The sequence below is a fragment of the Mus pahari genome, chromosome 5 (genome assembly GCF_900095145.1).
Source record: "Mus pahari chromosome 5, PAHARI_EIJ_v1.1, whole genome shotgun sequence".
Lineage (NCBI taxonomy): Eukaryota > Metazoa > Chordata > Mammalia > Rodentia > Muridae > Mus > Mus pahari.
In genome coordinates, this window is record NC_034594.1 from 2,175,728 (window position 1) to 2,201,380 (window position 25,653).

Below are 25,653 nucleotides of genomic sequence, written 5' to 3' on the forward strand. Positions count from 1 at the left end.
AGGAAGGAAGGAAGGAAGGAAGGAAGGAAGGAAGGAAGGAAGGAAGGAAGGAAGAAGCTATGGAACGCTTCTGTGGACTTGACATAGACACTGAACATAAGAACGTATGGGAAGTGTGGTTATACACGTAAGATAAAGGCAGTCCAAATTCCAGAGGTTAGGGGAAGGGCTCCTAGGGCCCCACTCCAGCTGAGCAGCTATGGACAATTGCTCACTGCAGAAAGCATGGCTGTAGGTAAATTGTCTACATTTCTATGGTTGGCCTCACACCTCTGTATGTATGGGCCTCAACTGGACTTAGGTGACTTCTTTATTTTAAAAAGAAAAAGAATACATGAGTTTTGAACAAAAATGTATTAGGAGTGTTCCAGGAGGGGCTAGAGGGAGTTAGGTGGGGTAGATTTGACCAGAATACACTGTACATACATGTTTATGAACTTTCGGAAGAGTACATTTTCAATTACAAAAAATAAAATAGAGAAAACTAAAAATGCTCTGTGATATTTGAAAGCATGAAAATAAAAACAAGTGCAAAACCCAGATGAATTCTCCAAATACCTGACTTCAGAGCAATTTGAGGCGGGGCAAGCCACGGTGGGGCTTAGCAATCAAAAGTTGTTTTCTCCTTTTTTGTTTCTATTTCCTTTTACCTGCTGCTGGGTTGGAGGAGATCTGAGACTAGTTTATGAAGGGCTCCCTCTGGGTTTACATCATAAATCACTTATAAGCCTATGTGAAAGAAATGAGGTTGCTCTACTGCACAACCACATTCCATGTTAGTTGGCTCCCAGATAGCTACTTTTAATTGGGAAGGCTCACAAACCATATGATTAATAACTCCTCCCACAATTTTGTCAGGGATGATGTCAAGCTGAGTTGTTTAAACTCCCACAATTCTCCACTTTTCCAGTAGTTCACTGGAAAAAATGTTTGCCCACCATCCTCTCTGTCCTTGGCCTCTATAGCAAAAGTTTGAGCAGGTGATACAAGCACCTGGCCCTCTTTGGGTTTGTCTGTTTTCCAAGTGTCTTCTCCCTTTGGAACGTTAACCCCTTCCTGGTGGTTCATACTTTTTTTTAACCGGTCCCTGATTGCCTCAGTAGAAATGTCTGTCTTTTAAAAGCTGTTACTAAAATTGGCAGGGAAGCCATGATATCTGAAATAGACTTTCAAGGCAGGCAGATCAGAAGGCCACCCAGTGTGCCAAAGTGAGCCCTGTATGAAAAAAACAAAACAAATCTAGGCTTACACTTACAAAATTTCAAAGATTGGAAAACACTATTATTCTGTTTTCTTTTACAGGAATTTTATTAATGAGGAGATAGAATTGATCAGATTTTAAAAGAAATTGAAATAATTAAATAAACTGAGATATGAACAAATGTATACATAGTGCTATGACTACAGATAAAGAAATGCATAAATATTTAAGAAAATATGGTGAAAATATTTTATTCAAATAGTGGCAATAATAGTTCTAGGACCTAAGATTCTAGACTCTCAATCTATTTATTGCTCTTTCAATTGATGTCATCAGATCCTGACAAAAACAGGTAATAAAGTTCTGTGCTCTGTAGCATAAGTCATAAAAGCTCCTCAGAAATTCGCTTTTCCCACTTCAACAGAACTTGTTTTGCATAGCCCTGGCTTTCTTTCACACACATTTCTTCACCAAGGCTTTCGTTATAGATGCTGACAGACAACATTATATGAAGTGCACTGTGAGCCAAGAGCCTCAGGTTCCACTCCCAATATTGCTGTAAATACGCTGTAGACTTTAAAAGGGGACTTCATCTTCACTTAATAAAGAATTCATAGTCCCTCAAGAATTTCCCATAGCTCCTAGAGAGCTTTTCTTTCCTTCCTGGGGTCACTTTTTTCTTTTCACTCTGCTCCTGCTTAGCTGGCCTTTGAGAAGGTCATAAAGTCTATAGTAACTTCATTCTTGCTGTGTTCAGTGCCTGGATTTACACAGTTATACCTTCTCTTTTTAGAAATGCTCATCTCAGCATGATGTCTAAAGAGTTTGAAAATTTGTAGGTGTATAGCCCTCATCACCCATTGCTGCTATGTCTGTTTTTTATTTTACCCTCTTAAGGTTGTTGATTTTTGTGTTCTATTACCACTGAATCACCCAGAAGACCTGGGACAACACCTACACCATAGTTGTACTTGCTAAAAGATGAATGGCAGGTGATAGTTGGGAAGGGGAGGGGATCAGTATATGAATGGATGCACAGGGCACAGTTTTGCCACAGATACATCTATCTGCCTTTGCCAAATCACACAAAGCCCAATATTAGTTCTATCAAGGAGATACATCATCTAATGGAAGTGGGTTCTATAAAAAGGCTATGGAAAATAGAACTCTAGATTCACAAACAGAACCATTCAAGATGTGGACAAGCTGTATGTTGCAAGATTTCCTTAGTGTCCTTTGCAGAATTTATTATGTGCCTTCTAGTTGTGAGATCAACACATGTTCTGCAAAGAAATCCATAAAAGCTAAATGAGAAAGAGAAATAGGATCAACCCCCTAGTCTTTGCTTTTCCAGTCATTTGAGTTCAGACACAATACACACAACAGAGGGAGCCAACTCCAGCCCTGCTTTGTGGTCTCTGATTGTGAAGTATTTTTTTTTTAAAGCATTTCCTATTAAACACTCTATAGCATGATTTTTAAGTCTTTTAGTGCCATGTCATTTGGATGTATTATTAAATTTATTTCAGATATTAGCTCCAATGAATATCACTGTACACATTACACACTGTAATCTGCTTTCTTAAAATGAAGTCTTAGAAGTGAAACTTCGAGGACATACAGTAGGTAGAATTTTATGGCTTTAAGAATGATTTACCAAACTCTGTTCCAAAGATTGTACCTGCTTCCCACTAGACACCAAGAGCCCCGTGTTTCCCCCTTGTCCTCAACATGAAATACAAACTGTGTTTAAGTCAAGAAGCTCAGTTACTCACATCCACTTTGCATGCTTCAATGGCTGCAATGGCTGCAATGGCAAGAAGGGCAAGATGCTTGGTTTGCTGAAAACCTACTGATGAGTAAGGGGACACCTTGTAATGGGGTCTGAGACACAGCTGCTTCAGCCACCTCTGACAGTGAGGAGGAAGAACATGGGAGAACCCATTTAGGATGTCTAAATTAACTCCCCCAAATCAATGGAACAGGATCTGTTGACATGGTGGTGCGTTCTGAGACCCTGCTTCACCCCAGTATGCCCTCTAGGCCTTTATTTCCCATGATACCTTTCCAAGGCACATGATACCCCACAGAGCACCAGCAGCCAAGTTCTTTCCCTCTGGCTGACCACAAACCTCTGATGGCAACTTCCTACCAAGACAGATCGCTCAGGCCGTCACAAAGTCAGACAGCCGTAGAAAGAACGAGTTATTTCCTCCACCACAGGCGACTGGTCTTGTTTGGTTTTATATCTTAATGAGGAAGTCAATCCTCATTAAAAAGTCAGTTGTGGCCGTTCTATCCAGATGAGCAGTAAAGACAGAAGGCAGTGATCTGCTCTGTTCTGAACTGCCCTGCCAACAGGGATTAAGGTCAGACGAAGTTACCAACATGCGCACCTTTTAAAAATTGTCTTACAAAACAGGTTGGATCTAGAAAATTCATGATATTACTTGTTAGATTTTTTTTTCTTTTTAAAAACACAGAGTGTCCCTATGAGTTTATGGCATCTAAATCCCGGATCTATAGTAATTCTAGGGCATAACCCCCCTTCTTTTGAATAAACAATGTGCACTCTGCCAGATATATATATATACTTCTAAATCTGTTTGGAAAGAAAAGAAAAAAAGGGAAGTTGGGGGAAGGCTTCTGTTTTTCATAATGTCTAATCTTTCTCCCCACTGGCATTCACCAGACGTTGCTTTGGATTGGAAGATAAATATTAAAATCTAAGCAACAAAGTGAGCTGTTTACTGGGCATATTTTTCAGATGTTCTCTTGAACACTTGAAAAAGACAGCGATGCTTTGATATGTAGGCCATTTGGAATCCAGGATAGGATAGCCCCTCTGAAAGAGTCGGAAGCCCCTAGGCCACAACCACCCTGCCTGTGCTTTCTGACAGCTCTGTGGAGCCCAGTGGCCATGCCCTGATAGGAAAGTCGGAGAGGATAGAGGAGATGGAGCTACCTGAGGAAGAGGCCTGAGAACGATGGAGAGACTGACTCTGCCCAGTGATTTGGTTCGAAGAGGATCAGGGAACTCTCTTCACAAAGGTAGATGTAAGGCCAGGATCCAGGCAGTCTCTCTGTTCCCATGGAGATGGTCAAATCACATTGCAAGTAGGTGGGGCTCCTGACTTGACAGCTGTCTTCTGCATGCCTCAGGTTACATAGGAAAGCCAAGGACACTGGAAAAGTCATCAAGAGTTTAGGTAAAGCTGTGGAAAGGACTCAAAGTTTGTGTCATTTCAGGAATGATGTTTTCTTTGAGCAAGGAAAATGAAATTATCAGTTCATTTTCCAAGAAAGAAAGAAAGAAAGAAAGAAAGAAAGAAAGAAAGAAAGAAAGAAAGAAAGAAAGAAAGGAAGGAAGGAAGGAAGGAAGGAAGGAAGGAAGGAANGGAAGGAAGGAAGGAAGGAAGGAAGGAAGGAAGGAAGGAAGAAAGAAAGAAAGAAAGAAAGAAAGAAAGAAAGAAAGAAAGAAAGAAAGAAAGAAAGCATTGTCAGTCAATGTGAAACATCATCTCAAAATAAAGTCTTTATGAATGACACCTGAAATTATCTAACTTCACATATATGGAAACATTCACTAGCACACACACCCATATAAACAGATGCACATAGTTATTAAAGTAATATATATACATATATATCATAAGGCAGATAAATTTAAGAAATGGTTTTACAAACATAAATAATATGCATAAGTAAAGTGCACGTGACTATTCAGACAGCAAGAGACTGAAACAGTTATACTAGTTCTGAATTTATTTGCTGCTCTAGACTAATTTCCTGCCTCATACTCAGACATAACTACTTGGCATTTAAAAAATAAAATGTGTGTGGCTGGAGAGAGGGCACTAGCTGTTCACCCAGAGGACCTGGATTTGTTTCCCAGAACCAGCATAATGGCTCGAGACCACCTACAACTACAGATTCCCTTTCATGGCCTTTACCAGACCCATACATAGTGCACAGACAAATACACAGGGAAGAGTCACATTCATATAAAATAAAAACTATTCTTAAATTTATTAAACAGATTTATATTTCTAAATGAGAGGCTACTAAGTTTTATTTTTGAACACTAATAAACATAATACATGACAAAACATTCGTGACCCTGTTCTTTCTATGTAATGTACAATTTCTGATGTTTGTGCATGTTGTCGCTGCATGCAGCTGCCGTGTTATGTCCCCTCTGTGCTCTGCCTGCCATGACTGTAATGAATCATTTGCTTCACCAGTGGACTTTTGGGTATTTCCAGATATTTTGCTGCCACCGATATGAACAGAGTTTCTCTAGAATGGGTGTCTATCAATAAAAAGGCTTGCAGGAATAAGTTCAACTTTAAGAGAAACTACTACCTTGCTTTCCATAGAAATGTTTGTATTCCTCCTGTCTATATTGTGGTCTTATTCAATAACGCCACCGAGTTGTTGGCACTTGAAATTATCAGACCCTGACTTTGCCTTGTGGTGAAGAACATAGTGTCGCACTGTGGTTTTAACTGACATTTTTTAAATCTTGACTTTTTAGATTGAATTTCCATTTTTATCATTACATATTAAATTGAGAAATTTTATGTTTAATTATAATTCATGAGTCTGTGAAGTTTCTGCTCTTGCCTTGTGGCTATTTTCTACATGGAATATTTATTTATCTTTTCCTTATTTATCTGTTCTGCTGGGGTCCTCTGAAAGTTACCTCTCCCAAGTTGCTGGCTAGGTTTTTCACTCTTTTTTGTTTGTTTGTTTGTTTGTTGAGACAGGGTTTCTCTGTATAGCCCTGGCTGTCCTGGAGCTCACTCTGTAGACCAGGTTGGCCTCGAACTTATGGAACTCCTTGGTTAACAGAACTTCTCTGTGTATTAGAATGATCAGTATTATTTCATAAAGCGGAAAGCAAGTATTTTGCCCCATTTCTCTGGGACAAGGAAGAGACGTAAAAATAGCAATAAGGCAAGCATGATCCCACCATCCAGGAGAGAGAGGCATCCAGTAGATCTGTGAGTATGAGGCCAGCCTGGTCTACATTGTGACTCATTTGCAAGCCAACCAGAGTTATATAGTCAAACTCTAGCTCCAACAAAAGAGCAAAAATAATGCAGTGTCAGTAACTTTTAATGGGGAGAACAGATATCTGGTAAGGCATTTTAACAGGAACTGTCTGAAAATCCTAAAGTGAACAGAAGAAAAGGAACTCTAGCCTGCTCCATCTGCAGCTAGCCCATCCTCACGGGTACACAACAAACATTTGTACCTTCGGGCATGAATCCACAATTGCTACCTCAACCCATCACTGACAGTGAGGACCTCACAAGGTACGCACTTGCAACAGGATTTGAAGTTATGCTACCACACCCAGATGCTCTTATGGCTGCTCTTGCTTTCCAAAGCACCTGGTACCCAGGACATTATCTGGGAATGTTTTGAATGAATAATTGCAGGAAAAAAAAAAAAAAGCTGATGGTAGGACTCTCTTGTGGGTAGACAAAAACACAGGCCTTTCTAGTTCCTGAGCCCCAAGGCAAATAAAAACAGGCTCAACACCTATAAAATAATGAATTCATTATAGGTGATTAAGTGGATGCAAATTGACAGGGTGGATTATGAAAAGCACCCAAGGCTGGGGATCAAAATCCATGGGTTTTATTCAAAGTTCCGCCACTAAATAGCTCTGTGACCTTAATCGCTTTAGCTCTTCATGCCTCATGGAAAAGTTAAAGTTTCCATGAAAAAGTCATTTGGTATAATCCAAAGAAATGCAAAAAAAAAATCCTGAAGATCAAAGATCTTGAGCATTTTTAAACAAAAGTGAAATATGAATTTCATCTAACCAGATGTTTTAGCACCCATTGTATAGAGAAATATTCTTTTGCTAGAAGTGTAATCCAAGGGGAGTTAAAGATAGTTGACCCCAAAAGCAGCCAAGGAAGTTTTCTCATCTCCCTCTTTAATTCCCCATTCTTCTCTAAAAGGGAAACACATTCAACATGGCATTAGAACAAGCAAACCATAATTAGGAAAGCTCGCATCTTAAGACTTTTATCTACAATCTGGGAAAGAAACCATCCCTCTATCATGCAAAACTCAAACCAAAAATATTTCAAACCAAGGGTCAGAATTCAAAGTGACCTTGTTAAATTTGAGAAGTACAAACAAAAGACCAAAGGAGAGGAGGAGAGCAGTGAACTGTGGAAGGAAAAAGGAGCCATATAAACAGGAAGAGGGTCAGGCTATACACAGTCATTTTAGAAACACAGACACATACTTGGCACATTCACGGACAGTCACACCAAATGCCTCCACATGCCACATGCATGTATATATATAAACAAGCGATGTACCCGGTGGTAGTAGTGCACACCTTTAATTCCAGCACTTGTGAGGCAGAGACAGTCAGATCTCTACAAGTTTTAGGCCAGCCTGGTCTACACAGCAGTTCCAAGACAGATAAGGCTACACACATAGAAACCCTGCCTCAAAAAACAAACAAAACAAAGAAGCAATGCACGCACACAAATGCATGCATATACACTGCATGTATGCATTCATGTGCATATACACATCGACCCACACTTTGCATACATGAGCACATAATGATGTTGTGTAGAAATTTTCTCTGAGATAAAATATTCCATTCTGAAGGGAGGTTCATTAACTCAGGAAGTAAACAATTCAAAATCTTAGGAAGTCCCTGAAACTGACCAGATTTACTAGGTCCCTTTTTCCCTGAACATAGATAAGTGGTGTATAACACATTTTCAAATAAGCTGAGCTGCCTGAAAAACACATATCAGCTAAACTGCATGGAAGAAGCAAAGGAGACCAGCTGACCTGCCTGAAGAGACTCAGCTCCTGTAAGTAACCTGTCACCCATACTACTGTGAGTAACCCAAATAAAACTATTTGGTTCACCAAAGTGAACTTTGACAGTGTCCTTACTTTGGTGTGTACAAACTCCAAATCTAGGGTGAAGAGATGTCTCCCTATTGCATCACACAACATATACAAACATACCACAAGCATGTATGTACACTACATGTTTGCACAGAGAGGAAGAAAGAGAAAGAGTGAAGGGTGGGGGAGAATAGTATTTAGCAGCAAGATCATAAACCAGAAAACAGCATTACTGTTAATAACAAAACTAGGACCAAATTACAGGCAAACATCTGTGATGCTCCCAAACATGTCTAGAACTTGTTTAATAAACTACCTGGTTTTGAGCTTTAGGTTAGGCAACAATGTAGAAAATCTGAGAAAAATGTCAAGATGTTTGTGTGCAAAGTTTTAGCTAACGTGAATCCTGAGAATCATGTCTAACAGATTCCCAGGCAAGGCTGCAGAAGTAGCCTGGGGCACAGGCACACTATACTGTTGTAGCAGAGGGACATGCTGAGACTTTCCAAAGGCCACTGGCTGATTAACACTGAGACTTTCAGGAGGTCGGTTCTACCAATAGAGAAAGATGGCTGAATCCTCTGCAAATGGCAGCTGGAACACAGGTGTGAGGACTGCAGCCGATTTTCCTCCGACAATGTCTCTGGACTACACAGACTCCCCATGCTGCTGGTCATATGCAATCCTATGCAGCAGAATTACTAGTGATTTCTAACAATTTCTCATGCGCAATCTATTAACCATTTGTTGTCTATTACACATGTACTTTCACAGGAAGAAATGAAAACACAATCGAACGTGGAGCATTTAGTTTAGTTTCAGAAGGTTCAACGAATCCCTAAACCTCCACCTGGATCTTACATAAGGAGCATGGAGCAGACCTTCACAAGACCGTAAGAATAAGCTTCTTTTCAAAGACTGTTCTGATGAAAGAGAAGCGTGTGTTTGTGTGATTGATGAGTGTTTGGTGCCACCTCGTGGCCACAGTAAGAGTTACAGCCTTTAATTCCAGCATAGCTCCTTTTCAAAACCCAAAGAGTTAATTCTCAGTTTCTAACACTTAACCAAATCCTTTTTAGTATGCTAATTTATTTTTTCCTATATGAGTTTCCAAACTTACAGTACCAAAATTTACCTGAGCCTAAACACTTCATTTTTTTTTCCTTTTGTACTCCTGGTTAAAATTTAATATATTAAAATAATACTAAGTTGTTTTAAAGTGTATTAATTCGTGTGAGATAGGTAGATAGATATAGATATAGATATAGATATAGATATAGATATAGATATAGATATAGATATAGATATAGATATAGATATAGATATAGGAGAAACTGTTTTTAAAACCTCTGTTGGCCTAGCCCTGATCCTCAGGGTCAAACCAATCGCTGCAGCAGAACACCTGCTGTGCCCCCTCCCACTGTCCATGCCTCCTGTAAATGCCACAGACCATCTATCTCCCTGCTGTACCCCCTCCCTGTCTACACCTCCTGTAGATACCACAGACCATCTACCTCCTGCCACCCTGGCTTCCCATCTACCCTGCTATTCCAATTCAGGCAGACACCCTATGCACACCTAGATGCAAGCATCACCAACAAAATACAGGAGATGAGAGAGAATCTCAGGTATCAAAGATTGAAGAAATAGATACATTTGAATTACACCTGACTTGTCAATAGAGATACTAAGAGCCAAAACAGCCTAGACAGATGTGTTGCAGACTCTAAGAGACCACAGATGTCAGCCCAGACTACTATACCCAGCAAAAATTTTAATCACCATAGATAGAGAAAATGAGAAATTTCATGGTAAAGTCAAAAATAAAATTTTCTATCTACAAATCCAGTCCAACAGAAGGAACTAGGAGAAAAAAATCCAACACAAGGAGATTAGCTATGCCCATAAAAAAACATAGAAAGTAAATACTTTCATATGAGCAAATTCAAAAGAAGGGAAGCATACATGCAGGCATTCACACACTGATAATGGAAAAATTCATTACCCCATTCTCACCAATAGTCATTGAGGCAAAAACTAAACAAACAATGTGTGTGTGTGTGTGTGTATATATTAATATTTATATATTATAAACCAAAGGGACCTAACAGATATTTACAAAACCTTTCAGCCAATAAAAAAAAGAATACAGCTTCTTCTCAGCACCTCATGAGAATGTCTCCAATATTGACCGCATGTACAGATACAATGTCCCAACAGATACAAGAAAATGGAAATAGTGCCGTACACTCTGTCCAGCAACCATGGATTAAAGCTGGACATCAACAAGAGAAACAATGTAATGCTGACGAACTCATGGAAATTGAACAACTCTCTACTGAATGAAAAAAAAATGAAGGCAGAAATAAAGAAATTGAAGACTTCCTAGAATTCAATAAAACGTAATACACAACATACCCAAACTTAAGGGACACAATGAAGCTGTGCTAAGAGGAAAGTTCATCATGCTAAGTGCCTTCATAAAGAAATCAGAAAGATCTCATACTAGCAACTTAACAGCATCTGAAAGCTTTAGAACAACAAAGAAACAAACACATGCAAGAGGAGTAGGTGGCAGGAAATAATCAAATTCAGGTCTGAAATCAATAAATTAGAAACAAAGAGAATACAAACAAATCAATGAATCACTGAGTCGATTCTTGGAGAAAAATCAAAAACATAGACCCTTGTTAAAACTAAGACAGTGAGAAGAGAACATCCAAATTAACGAAATAAAAAATAAAAAGAGAGACAATAACAACAAACCCTGAGGTGATAGAAAGAATCATAGGGACATATTTTAAAAACCTGTACTCTATCTAATTGAAAAATGTAAAAGAAATGGGTAATTTTCTTGATAGGTACTACCTACCAAAATTAAATCAAGAACAGATAAACAACTTAAATGTACCTATAACCCCTATGGATATAGAAGCAATCATTAAAATTCTCCTCCCCTCAGAAAAAAGCCCAGAGCCAGACAATTTTAGAGTAGTGTTCTACTAGACTTTCAAGGAAGAGTTAATACCAATCAATATTACTCAAATTCATTCACAAAATGGAAACAGAAGGAACATTTTCAAATTTGTTTGATGAGGCCATAGTTACCCTGATACCCAAACCACATAAATACTCAAAAATGAAAGAGAATTATACACCTATTTACCTTTTGAACACAGATGAAAAACTACTCAATAAAAACACTTGCAAGCCCAATCTAAAAACACATCAAAATAGTCGTCCACAGTGGTCTAGTAGGCTTCACCCCAGAGATGTAGGAATGGTCCAATGTATGAAAATCAGTCATTGTAATCCACTACAAACAAACTGAAAGAATAAAACCACATGATCATCTCAACAGATGATCCTTTGACAGAAAAAGACAAAAAGAAAAAAGAAAAAAACTTTGACAAAATCCAGGCTGATGCTAGAACAAAACATGACAGTGGAGCCCCATTGCCAAGGGCAACATCCACATAGCTCACCGAACATAGAGAGGCTGAGATAGTCCCCACATCAGCCTTCAGCACTACAGTCTAGTCTCTTGGGTATTGGAAGGTACTCTGAAGGCTACGGAAGGAGAAACCTGGACAACCCATCAACCAAACCCTTGACCTACACTCTATCCTACCTGCAGCATGTGCTGGGGCAACAGTCTTTGTAAAAAAATGTGGATGCAGTCAAACAATGTCTGGTTAAACTTGAAGCCCATGCCCAACACTTCCTGGATGGCCAGGAACAAGAGACTGGCTAGCCCAGAGATCTAGAACCAGTCAGCCAAAACAAAACAATCAACGAAATTATTCCTAATGATATTCTTTTTGTCTATGTACGTGTCATAGGCATGTGTAAGCTATACATGGCTGAGTATGGGAGGTTATGCATGTGTGTCGGGTGGTATACTTGTCTAGGTGTGTGCATAGAGTCCAGAAATTGGCTTCAAGTGTCTTCATCTCTCTTCACTTTATTTTTTGAGACAGATTTATTGAACCCAGAGTTTACTTTTCAGCTAGAGTGTCTACCCAGCAAGTTCTGGGCATTCACATGTCTCTGCACCTCCGGCCACTCCTGGATTATAGCCATGTACCATTAGAGTAAGCTTTAACATTGGTGCAGTTTCTAAACTCAAGTCCTCATTCTTACAAAGCCAGCAATTTCCCCACTGAGCCACCTCCACAGGCCCCAGGGTCTACCATCTTTGATAGAAAAGAGGAAATTCTACTCCCAGTAGTAGTCAGTATAGTAGCAAAACAGAAATAGAAAGGGCCAAAGGATAGGAACTTTATATAAATGTTTACATGTGACTTTTTTCTTACCATCCAGAGGCAGAACCAAGCAGCTGAAGGCAGACACTGTCGCATTAGCCAAGACTTGGCACGGAGCACCACATACGGCAGCTGAGATGTTCCCTGGAGAAAATCCTGCTCCAAGCACATGCAAAAGCCTTCCACCCAGGCATCCTTCAGAGACAAATCACAGGCTCATCACTGATGCGGCAAGGCTTGGCATATTACACACAGAGCTCAAGCATCACTCCCTCGATGTGCAGCCTTCTCAACCCCCACAGAATGTGTATGGCTGGTCCCAGCACCTCCATGCACCTCTCTGCTTGGCTCTGACCTGCAGCTTTTTTGTGTGTGTTGGGCAGTGTTTAAAAACTATAGTCACAATGTATAAATAGCTAATTTACAGCTTTGAGTTTTTCTATACCAAAAATTATTTCTATACAAAAAAAGCATAAAATAGAAACAAAAGGTTAAGTTCTTCTAACCACCTATGTACGACTCTTTAGCAAACATTATATCTATGTGTGTATATGTGTGTTATATATATGTATACATATGTATATATACGGACACATATAAATTGAATGATTCCCTCTATGTTTTTACATCACAATCATACATGTATATATAACATATATAACATATATGTGCAAGCAAGGCTATATTAGCTACATTACCCACTGCTTCCAAATGCTGATAGATAGATAGATAGATAGATAGATAGATAGATAGATAGATAGATAGATAGATAGATAGATATGGTATGGTATATATGTATGTGTGTATATGCATGTTATATATACATACATACACATATATAACACATATATAAAGCATGTATATATAACATATATATCATGTATATATAACATGTATTTACATGTGTGTGAATGTATGTGTGTGTATAATATGTATATATAATATATACATTATTTACAAAGGGATCATTATATGAATACTATCCTGAAGTTCTTTCATTTACTTAATATTACTGCATATTTTTCCAGATCTTCATAGATTCCATTTCATGTTGATAGATAACTAGAATCTCATAATACAAATTTCCTCAATCAAGAGTTTAACATCTAATACCTCCAATTACTGCTTCATTTCTGCCACTATCAATAAGTGATACGGTAAAGACATGTTTTAAAGTTCTTTGGTAAGCAAAGTTAGTCCAGACTGCTGGGTCACTCAGAGATGCAGAGATTCAGTCTCCACTAGAGCAACAATTCTTAACCTGTGAGTTGAGACCCCTTTTGGGGTCAAACAACCCTTTCACGGGGAACTGTAGCAAAACTATAGTTATGAAATAACAACAAAAATAATTTTATGGTTGAGGGTCACCATATTAAACTGTATTAAAGGGTCAGTTGCAGCATGAGGAAGGTTGAGAACCACTACATTAGAGGAAGGGAGTTCCTTCCTCAGGTGCTCAACCACTCAAGGGTGATGTCTCCTGCTGTAGGTCCTTTTTCACCAAAAAAAAATTATGATTTCTTGAAGAATAGGGAGAAGAATTTATAGACTATCCAGTCCAAAGTCCTTTATTAAGTAAGGAAGCCAAATCTTAGGAAAAGCAAGACTACATTAGCTATATTAACCACTGCCCTCAAATGCAAATCCTGATCCTAACAGAATCCCACTCAGCAGAAGCCAAGTGTCTATGAAATATCATTGGTATTGCCTCAACAACAGGGACTGAATGATTTCCTCCATGTTTTTAAATCGCAATCATGATGGAACTACTTCAGCAAAGTAAGTGAACAGAGACTTTGAAAGAAAAACTAAACAAATGTCAGTGCGTCCAAAAGAAAAGGAGTCACGAGCACTCAGCCCCTCCAGAGGACTGGAGTTTGGTTATAGTGCACACCGCGGGCAGCTCACACTACCTGCAATACCATTGCCTGGAGATCTGATGCCCCGTTCCAGCCTCCATGGGCGCCTTGAGTGCATGGGGTGCCCATATATATCCACCAAGGTATATACACATACACATAAAATAGAAATAAATAAATATTTGTTTACATTGAGCCAGCACACTTACACTATGGCACTGGCATATTATTGGTGGAGTATGAATTCACCTGTGAACCATTACAAGACAGCAAAAATCAATGCTACTGAATGTGAACTTGTTTTAAATAATACGAATCAGCATATGTCTAAAATAGGTGAACACATTTATACTCTTATACAATCCAATAATGAGCTTTAGCAACTGATATTAAATTTAAAACACTTCTTCAGTGAAGAAGTGGTTGCCTGAAATTGAAATAAAATCAAATACTTTGGGAATATGTGGAATTTCTATGATGAAAAATGAAGATAAATATATGAAACCTCACAAGATAGGCCTGAGGACGACCCTGTGACTGTAAGGGCTCAAGAGGTCACCCAGGCACTCTCTTCCTTTTTTTCTGTTTGCTTTGTTTTGCTTTGTTTTGTTTTGCTTTGTTTTGTTTTGTTTCTGCCCTATAGTGACATTGGTATTCTTCTTCTCAGAACTGAGAGAAACAATTAATTCACTTTATAGAGAAAATATTCCGTCTTATATTCTCTACTTACCATAGTTCCCTGTCACTGAGGTCACAGTGGCTCTCAGCACAAGAATGAGAGTGGATGAGGCCCATCCTCTGCTGTGATCATAACCTGTGACAAGATACTCCCCAGCAGGAAGCAAAGGGACCATGCACTGGAGAACTGTACGGTTACCAGCAACACCTAGACATGGTGATGTCCCAATAAAAATGTCAACATTTGCAGCCCCTGAGATCCGGGCCACTGTAAAGGTTAAGATGTCTTTGCTCTGTGAAACAGAAAGCAATTCTGGGGTAAAGATGCTGCTGTAATCAACAAATCCTATGTGGTATAAAACTCCATCCACATCAACTTCCAGAGCAGCAGAGCCATTTCCTGCAGGAACAATGCACTGGATGAACTCAGAACTGATGTTCGCTGTTAGACAAACCTGCCGGCCAACATAGACAACTGTAGCTTTCCATCCTCGCAGGACTGTGGCTTTTATAGTCAAGAGACTTCCACCATGGATGCTAAAGTCCTTAGGAAAATAATCAAGTACCTGAGGCACGATGAAGAAGTTTCTAGAAACACTGTTGAGGCAAGCGTATCCAGCACTTGTATGAACAGCTGACAGATAGTGGAACCCTGGGGCCAAATCTCTTATCTGGCATGCCACATGGCTGGTATTGAAGAAAGTTGTGTGGCAGGGAAGTTGATCATCCACAAATGCTATTGGCTCATCAGCAGTGGTACCTAACCTCCGGCCTCTCATCAGCACCATGGTTAGAGATCCACTGATGCTTATAGTCAAAGCATCCACAATAGGAGTTGCTGCTTCCTCTATGAAGAATGTACAGTTCCCCTCACACTTGCTGGTCAGCCCATTGACCAGAACTGTGATGTTTAGAGCCAATGATGATTCAGAAAACTGGTCACCCACAAAGCTGGTCTGGCAAAGGACTGTATGGTCTTCCAAACTCAAAATCATGCAAGCAAAAGGACCTGAAATGTCAACATGAACTGACCTCCTTCTGGAACTGAAGGCCATGCCCTTTACAGTAAGTATTGTCCCACCACATTTAGACCCATGTGTTGGGAAGATGGCAATAATCTGAGGTGACAACTCAAATTTCTGAGGCACCACAGACATATTGGCAAACCCCATCCTCTTGTGACGAACTTGGAGAGTATAGACCCTGGCTTCCAAACTATGAAGAGGAAAGGAGCAGCCAGACAGGTTCATGTGATCACCAAAAACTTGTACTTCAAGGTCACATTTCAAGGACCCCAAAAGAATGACTGAGTCAGAGATGTTATTTCCTTTCACATAAAACCTCACACTGTTGTTCCTGAATTCTCCCCACATAGCAGTGACCACTGGTGTTGTGGCTGCTTCATATGTGAAGGTAAAGCCCTTCCCCACCAAGCTTGGTCCATGGAAGAAGGAAGTGTTGCCAGCCCAGATCTCCACAGAGGCTGGGACAGTGAGAACATCTGCCCTGGGTGGTAGTACAGCTGGAGGAGTCTCACACCAAATGTTCACTTCTGTTACGTTCACAATATCACAAGGATGACTGTCCACAAGCACCCGAATCAGAGCTGGGTCTCTGCCCAGTCCTGTTCCTGAGAGACCGAGGAGAGTCCCTCCTAACGTGTAAACAAGAAAGACACAAATCAAAAGGTAATGTTCCTGCCAGCTGAAAACCTCAGCAGCAAAGGCCTTTGTGGTGTGGCCAAGCAGGGTTTAATTCCTGAGGACCCACATGACGAAAAGAGAAAACCGACCTCTGACCTCTACATGCCCACTGGGGATGTACTTATACACAGACAGACAGACAGACAGACAGACAGACACACACACACACACACACACACACACACACACACACACACACACACATAAATGTAAAAACTAATATTCCAAATAAAAACTGCATCACTTGTGCGGGTCTGCTACAATAAGTCAAAAGTAGGGTACACAAATTTCATCCTCATCATGGCTAAATTTCTGATCACTAGGCCAGTACTCAATTGTGACAAAATTCACATAGCAGTACAGTGGCTCAAATTGTTTTATAAGAATACTTTTTAAGATTTTTTTTTTTGTTTTATGAGACAGGATTGATTGATTGATTGATTGATTGATTGATTGACTGATTACATCATAGTTTCTGTTCTCCCTTCCGGTCCCCCTTCACAAAGTCCCTCCCCCATCACCAACCCCTTCTCCTCTGAGCAAGCTGAACTCAAACTCAGGATCATTTTGCCTTGGACTCCCAGTGCTTCAGTCATAGGTGTGATCTACCACATCTGGGTTTCAAGTAGATCTTTTTATAACATAAAATATTCTTTTTAAAAGTAATATCTTAAACTACCTGGTAACAGATACTAGCTACTCCATTATGTTTGACATATGTTACCAAGCCAAAAATAGCTGAACATCTTCAGGAAGTCATCCTGATTCAAGAAAACCAAGCCAAACCAAACCAAACCAAACAACAAAACAAAAACCTTTACATTATCTAATTAGCATGGTGTTAAGGTAAATTATTATAATAAACAGTTTTATTATAGGTTACTTGAGTTGTGAGAATGTATATTACTCTTCTTGAACTAGTATCTTTCATTTCAGACTTCCCTGACTACAATTGGGTGTAGACAAAACATTCAAAAACAATAGTCCTAAGAATTACTTTCCAAGGCTGTCAGTAATAAACAACAAGAAAAAGGTTCTTAAATCATTTTGAAAAAACAGAAAACAAAGGAAGAAAAGTTAAAGTGTGCCTATAATTCAGAGGTAATTTAACTTTTAAAATCTGTTATAAGGGTAGTCTGCTTTCAGTGTCTCACACTTCTTTCTGTAGTTTCACACCACTTTCCTCCAAGGATTAAAGACAAAGGAGGAAAAATAGAAACACAAATGCAGTGTGGAAAACGTAAGAACTACATAGAATGTTACATCAGACACTATAACAGATGGCAAGAAAATGAAAGTATTCAATTTTCACTCACATATAAGTTGATAATAGTATAGATGTCTAAGACATACAAATGTATTCATTTGCCTTTCATTGCCTATGTGGAAAACATAAATTTTTCTACTGATTTTGTTTTTAAGTTACCACATAAAGTCATGGGTTTCAGTACAATGTTTTAATAATGTATGTCATTTTACTTTGTCCTTATTCATTTCCCTTCCCCAGCCCCTTCCACAGTCTATCCTTCTTCCTACCCTCTTGCTGGTTCTATCTCTCTCAAATAGCCCCATCTCCTGCTTTCATGTGACATGTATCCCATTACATGCGTATTTTGCCTACATGTATGTCTGTGTACCACTGTATTCTGTGCCCAGGGAGGCCAGAAGAGGATATGACAGAACCTCTAAAACTGGAATTACAGACCAGTGTGAGCTGGGAACTAAACCCCGTCCTCTATAAGAGCAACAAGTGATCATAATCACTGGCCATCTCTTCAAACCCCAAAACTGGTAATTTTTTTTAATATTTAAGACAAATTTTTGGAATACGTTTGTATGTCTTAGACATCTATACTACTATCAACTTACATGTGAGTGAAAATTGAATACTTTCATTTTCTTGCCATCTGTTATAATATCTGATGTAACATCCTATGTAGTTCTTACATTTTCCACACTGCATTTATGTTTCTATTTTTCCTCCTTTGTCTTTAATCCTTAGAGGAAAGGGGAGACATTGAAGACTCCTCCCTCATCTCCATGCATATATAATGTCAAAAATAATTGTTGCAGGAGGCTTGCCCTTCTCTTCCTAATACTTGCTTGAGTATGGTGTCCACAGGATGACTGAGTGTGGCATTTGCTGAATGACTGTGATGTCCATTGGATGCTTGAGTATACTGTCTATTAGGTGCTTGAGTTTAGTGTCCATTGGATGCTTAAGAGTGGTGTCTATGGGATGCTTGAGTGTGTTGTTCACTGGATGCTTAAGTGTGGTATCTATTGGATGCTTGAACTTAGTGTCCACTGGATGATTAAGTGTGCTGTCCACTGGATTATTGAGTATAATATCCACTGGATGCTTGAGTGTGCTCTCCACTGGATGCTGGAGTGTGCTGTCCACTGGATGCTGGAGTGTGTTGTCCACTGGATGTTTCAACATTTCCAGTAGAAAACAAAAACCAACTACCTCTCCTTTTTATACTCTAATTTGCGGAACTCACAGAGCTGAACTTCCACAACTCTTCACACTTCATATAAGACCCATTGTTCATCTGAGAACCAAGGGAAAATTCTTTCCCTGGCCCCTGCAGCCCTGACCTCACCTGATCATTAGTCTGGGAATGAAATCTGACTATTCAGAAAAACAGCTAGCTGGATAAATTATGTGCAATGTCAGAATCACTCACCCAAGAGAGACCCAGAGCAAGGTTCCACGCTGAAAACTTCAGTGAGGTACTGGATATGGAGGTCAACCCTAGAGAAGATGGGTGGTGTTAGAAAGTATCATGGAGATGAGCAAAAGCAGATGGAGAGATGTTTGCAAAGGGAGGAGCAATGATAGAGAGCAAGTATCAGTGGTCTTGCTCATAGAGAAGGAACAGTGGAGAGAAGATTGAAGCACTGTCCTGGACCTGTGGCTTCATCAGTCTCAGTTTCACACGGGTTAGATACATCCTAGATTAGAGAGAGAGAATTTCTTGAGAAGATCTATAGGGATTTCAAGGTACAGAGGTAAAGGTGAGGCAGGAGGCATGGCTGATCCAGCTACTGTAAACCATTAATTCAAAGCCTCAGACAAAATCTTAGAATGTTCCACTAAAAGCTTACCTTCTCTAGACACAGATGTCCACCCTATTCCCTCCTCAACCAACTTCCAGAGATTTCCCTTTCTCCAACAAGTAACCCAACATTTCCCCCTCCATTGGTCTAAGGAGTGAATTGCCCACAAGGCTTGAAGACTCATTCATATGTTTGTAATTCTCATCTTTATCACCTCACTTTACATGGAAAAGAGAAGTTTAATTTAAAGTAGAATTTCCCAGATGAGTTGCTAGTCCATCAAACAGACCCAAGTTCAACCACAGTGTTGACCTTACCCTTGTGAATGAATACTGACTCCATTGATGAATGCTGAAATCGCATGGATGCCAGGCACTAGTGGAGGCAACACTACCTCCAGTCCCCACACTGTCTGTGAAAGGACCTGAGAAGAAGCATCCTGCACATAGATTTGCACATCCAGATCTGTGTAGTTCACCAGCAGTGACATCCCAAGGAACAGAATCTCACCTCCTGTGTCAAGAAGAATATATTTACTTCCGGACTTTTGGCTTCGACCACTACATTTTTTATGATTCAATAAAGTCAGCCCTGAAAATAATTCTCTAAGAATTTTAACAGCTATCCATTTTTTATGAAGTTTCTAACAATTCTTTTAACAGAGGCACAGCCTAAAACTTCAAGGGCATCAACAATGCAAAATTGCTGAGATAATTTTGCTAACTTTTATTCCTGTAAGGAAAATTAAGAAATTTAGAGGTTTAATTGTCTTCCTAACCTGCAAACAGTGTCCTGTGTTCTTTTCTTCAGCCTCTACTTCTGTGTTGATAAAAGCAAAAATCAACATCACCAGAAGGTACTGTACAATTCCAATAGTTCCTCATCTACAGAGAACCTTTAGAGCATCACCCCATTTGATCTTCCCAGAACCCTAGTTTGCTTTATGTTTCTATAATAAAATACTGACCAAAACCAACTTGGGGAGGAAAGGGTGTCTTGGGCTTGTTGTTTACAGATAATCATCAAGGGAAGCTGAGGCAGGAGCTCCTAAGACAAGAACCCAGAACAGGAACTGAAGCAGAGACCACGAAACATTGCTGATCTATTCCCCATCCCTGGCTTATTTCTTTCCTGTTTACCCCAGGCCCATCCACTCTTGGGATGCCACTACCCACAACTAGCTGAGCCTTTATGTATCAATTATCTACCAAGAAAGTGCCTCAGAGGAAACTATAGAGAGGACTAAGTGGTTCAGAGCATGTGCTGCTCTTACAGAGGACATGGGTTTGGTTCCCAGCACCTATACGGTGGTTTAGAAGCATCCATAACTTCAGTTCCAGGAAATCTGATACCTGTTCCTGAGCTCCATGGATAACAGAGACACATGTGGTACCCATAAATAGAAAGAGGAAAAGGAAGAGAAATAGAACATTTTAAAGAAAATAAAATATCTCACACATATGCCTACAGGGCAATTTATCTGGGCAATTCTTCATCTGCAGTTCCATATTCCGAGTGATCTTAGGTTTGTGTCAAGTATGCAGATGAAGCTAATTGCCATCTACTGCCCTGATGGAGTACAATTGGCATTTTGAAGTTGAGGAAAGCTCAACAATCAAGGTATCATAACTAAGCACTTGAAAAAGCAAGCCCAAGCTGCCCTCCCTGTTTTTTATTTCAATGGCCTTTTGGCAGAACCAGCAACCCTGGTGAAAGGATGTGCATACCTTAAAAACTTTACCTCAACTCCTCCTGACTGAAATATGGATTGTCATGACAATGAAATATGTAAGTACATGACCAAGACACTAGAGTTTAAGGGACACATAAAGAGCTCTTACCATCAAAGAATTGTCAAAAGTAGTCAAAGAGTTGACAAAATCATGTCAGTAGGGGCAGGGGAGATGGCTGGGGGGTGGGTGGTAAATGTATTTGCCACCCAACCAGACAACTTGAGTGTGATCCCTGGGAACCACATGGTAGAAGGAGAGAACTGACTCATAGTTTTCTCTGACCTACACATACACAAGCACGCATGCGCACACGCATATTGATTTTTTTAAATTAATTAATTTGTTTACTTTACATCTCAACTACAGTTTCCCCTCCCTTCTCTCCTTGAAGTTCCTCCCCCTCACCTCCCTTCTTTTCAAGCCACACCCTTTCTTCTCAAAGAAGGAGAGGCCTCCCATACGTAGCAACCCCCTTGGCCTATCAAGTTGCAGTAGGATTAGGCCAGCCTTCTATGCAGGATAGACAAGGGAGCCTAGTTGGGATAAGGGGTCCAAAGGCAGGCAATGTAGTCAGTCTCAAATAAACTTAAACGATTTCACTTGCATAGTGCTTTTAAAATCCTTTTTATACACAGTAAGTGTCAAAAACAAGAATACTTTGTTACTCAGGGTACCTATTCTATAACTATTAATTTGCCACAATTAAATCTACTATCAAAACCTATATTCAACTATAAGTATCTGAATGCTTGGTATCTTTAGACTGTTGGTGTTTAAATCTCAGCTTCATTACTTGCTAAAGGTACACATAAGTTACATAAACTCTATTCCTTAGTTTTCATGTCTATAAACTTAAGCTATAAATTACTACTAAGAATTGAAGTCTATTATGTATCTATACAATTGGGAGTAGCAATACAAATTAGCTGTTCAATAAATATTTATTAAAATATTAATTCAATATTCATATCATTTTCATGAGGAAATAGTCCCATTTTCATAGAGAAGAAATCAGATGTAAGATTAATTTTTGACAGGTAACCTGAAAATTTTTTCATCTATAATACAATAAGCTAAATCCAGTTTACATGCCTATAACCCTAACTCACAGAAGAGTGAAACAAGTATTGTACATTCAAGATCACTGTCAAATAGAGTTCTAATGTGAATTCAAGATCACTGTCAAATAGAGCTCTAGACTAGCTGGGCTAAACAGTGAGACCCTGTCTGAAAGAAAGAAAGAAAGAAAGAAAGAAAGAAAGAAAGAAAGAAAGAAAGAAAGAAAGAAAGAAAGAAAGAAAGAAAGAAAATATTAAATCAAAATCCATAGTCCATTAATTGACTTTTGAATGGGATCAAAACTCTAAAGTGAAAACAGGCTTGAAGTAACATGTATCTTACCTGCTATGTTGCTTCTGTTTCTGCTCAAAGACACAATCACTGGATTTAAAGAGGAGACATATGTAAATGCTCTGTCAAGAACTGTAGAGTGGTCTCCACTGATCACAGTCACATTCACAGTGTATCCATCTTTCCCCTGAAAATCAATTTTAGAATTCAAATATTGGCTGGATTTGAGAGTAAAGGAAAACTCTAAGCTTAATCAGCCAAAAAAAAGAAAAGTTACTTATCATAGAATATATTTTTTGAATCCACTTTCTCAGTTCCTGCAGGGAAGCAAGAATTTAGACAAACTGAGTATTGAAGAAAATTACTTGTGCCCTGAAAGGTAAGAAAGAGTACCCTTCACACAGTAATTGTCTCTGGGCAGAAAGATGTTTTCAGTAGTTATACCTAGCTAAACTACCCATCATATGTGAGAGTAGTTTCAGAAGTGGAAATATTCAGAAAATTTCCTCCTCCATTGTATTTTGTCTCACAGATAAATAAATAGAAATAAGGAGACACTGTTCTTTACCTCCTCAAGGCCCCACAAATATGCTGTGGAAAGAACATAAGAACAAAGGAAGAGGAGGTGTGCTATGAAATACTGCTATCTAGACATATGATCATATGAAAACTCAAAGAAGCTTCAGTTACCTGCATAAGACATACATAAGATAGAATGTATCAACAGTCCAACAGAGATGGGGAAAGTGGTTCAGAAAGACTATCCCAGTTGAGGAGATACTAGTAGTTAATGGATGCTAGAGATTGCCATAGTTTTTTTTTTCCTGTGGTTTAGTCACTGGTAAGTTTCTCATGCTCTACTAAATAACTCCCCATCCTATGCTCATTCAAGAAACCCAATTAAACCCAATGTATCCTAAAAGGAAGGGGTGGAACTTAAAAAGAAGAAATCCAGAACAAATGGAAAGGAGCCAAAGGAAGGTAGTAGTGAGTGAACACCATCAAAACATATTACACTCATGAGTGGAACTGTCAAAGAGCTTTTAAAAATCTAGAGAGAAAATATAAGCTCTAGGAAACAGAGTCTACTAGTAAGAAAAAACAAAAAGCTAACAAAATAAAATCATCAAACTAAAAGCCTAGATACACCCAACCTAGATCAAAGCAAGACACCGGGCTTCAGTAAACAGAGTGAGGACGTGAGGAGAGTCATTTCAAATACTGTGGTCTTCTGTTATAAGAAAGACCATAAGCAAAAAAGAAACTAGGGAGAATCAAAGAACTCTAAAAGAAAAACTGGACCCTCTGTTTCTACCAGCATTACTTAAAAGGTATAATAATGTATCTTGTATCCAGGGTCTCTCAGAAACCAGTCTGCACAAGAGAGTGCTGGGGCTGCAGAAGCAACAGAGCTTCTTGGACAGGGACCCTCCAGGCCTTCATCCTCAGCCAGGAGGCAGAGCTGAGACCCAGACCTCTGAGCACCTTCCCTGCCAAAGGACAGTCAGCCTCCAGAGAGGGCTCTGACACCAGAACTCAGGTAAGAGCTCCATCTTGTATCCCATGTCTCTCAGAGGCAGTCCACGCAGGAGAGGGCACAGGCTGCAGAAGCAACAGAGTTTCTTGGACAGGGTTCCTTCAGGCCTTCATCTTCAGCCAAGAGGAGGATCTGAGCACCAGACCTCTGTGCAACTTCCCTGCAAGAGGAGAGCTTACCTGGATAGAGTGCTCTGACCACTGCGACTCAGGAGAGAGTTGGACTCCCAGGAGTGCTGACAGAGGCTAACAGAATCACAGGAGAAACAAGCTCCAGTNAGAGACAGCTAGAACATCTAACACCAGAGATTACCAGATGGCAAAAGGCAAACTTAAGATTCTTGCTAACAGAACCCAAGACCACTTGGCTTCATCAGAACCCAGTATGCCCACCACAGCAAGTCCTAGATACCCCAACACACTTGATAGCCAAGATTCAGATTTAAAATCATATCTCATGATTCTGGTAGAGGATTTTAAGAACGGCATTGATAATTCACTTAAAGAAATACAGAAGAACACTGCTAAACTGGAAGAAGTGTTTAAAGAGGAATCAAAAAAATCCCTCAAAGAATTTCAGAAAAACACTGCTAAACAGGTAGAAGTCCTTTAAAAAGCAACACAAAAATCCCTAAAAGAATTAAAGGAAAACACAACCAAACAGGTGATGGAATTGAACATAACCATCCAAAATCTAAAAAGGGAAGTAGAAACAATTAAGAAAACACAAAGGGAGAAAACTCTGGAGAAAGAAATCCTAGGAAAGAAATCAAGAACCATAGATGCAAGCATCAGCAACAGAATACAAAAGATGGAAGAGGGAATATCAGGCGCAGAAGATTCCATAGAGAACATGGACACAACAATCAAAGAAAATACAAAATGCAAAAAGATCCTAACACAAAACATCCAGGAAATACAGGACACAATGAGGAGACCAAACCTACGGATAATAGGAGTAGATGAGAATGAAGATTTTCAATGTAAAGGGCCAGTAAACATCTTCAACAAAATTATAGAAGAAAACTTCCTTAACCTAAAGAGAGAGATGCCTATGAACAGACAAAAAGCCTGTAGAACTCCAAATAGACTGGACAAGAAAAGAAATTCTTCCCAGAATATAATAATCAGAGCAACAAATGCATTAAACAAAGTTAGAATATTAAAAGCAGTAATATTAAAAAAGTCAAGTAACATGCAAAGGCAGGCCTATTAAAATTAAACTAGACTTCTCACCAGAGACTATGAAAGCCAGAAGATCCTGGACAGATATTATACAGACCCTAAGAGAACACAAATGCCAGCCCAGGCTACTATACCCAGCAAAATTCTTCAATTACTATAGATGGAGAAACCAAAGTATTC

General features: G+C 39.4%; 1 protein-coding gene across 19 annotated transcripts in view; it reads right to left on the reverse strand.

Moving 5' to 3' along the window:
* Pkhd1 (PKHD1 ciliary IPT domain containing fibrocystin/polyductin) overlaps window positions 1-25,653 on the reverse strand; it is a 487,582-nt gene that overhangs the window by 393,796 nt on the left and 68,133 nt on the right. For 18 of the 19 annotated variants that reach the window (XM_021197628.2, XM_029539264.1, XM_029539265.1 and 15 more), the window contains 6 exons: window positions 22,804-22,939; window positions 19,987-20,182; window positions 19,297-19,364; window positions 14,956-16,557; window positions 12,418-12,561; window positions 4,167-4,386 (listed from right to left, as the gene is read on the reverse strand). In XM_021197628.2, the coding sequence (XP_021053287.1) occupies window positions 4,167-4,386; window positions 12,418-12,561; window positions 14,956-16,557; window positions 19,297-19,364; window positions 19,987-20,182; window positions 22,804-22,939 (2,366 nt within the window). The remainder of the gene's footprint in view (window positions 1-4,166; window positions 4,387-12,417; window positions 12,562-14,955; window positions 16,558-19,296; window positions 19,365-19,986; window positions 20,183-22,803; window positions 22,940-25,653) is intronic. The other variant, XM_029539278.1, reaches the window with a different exon arrangement.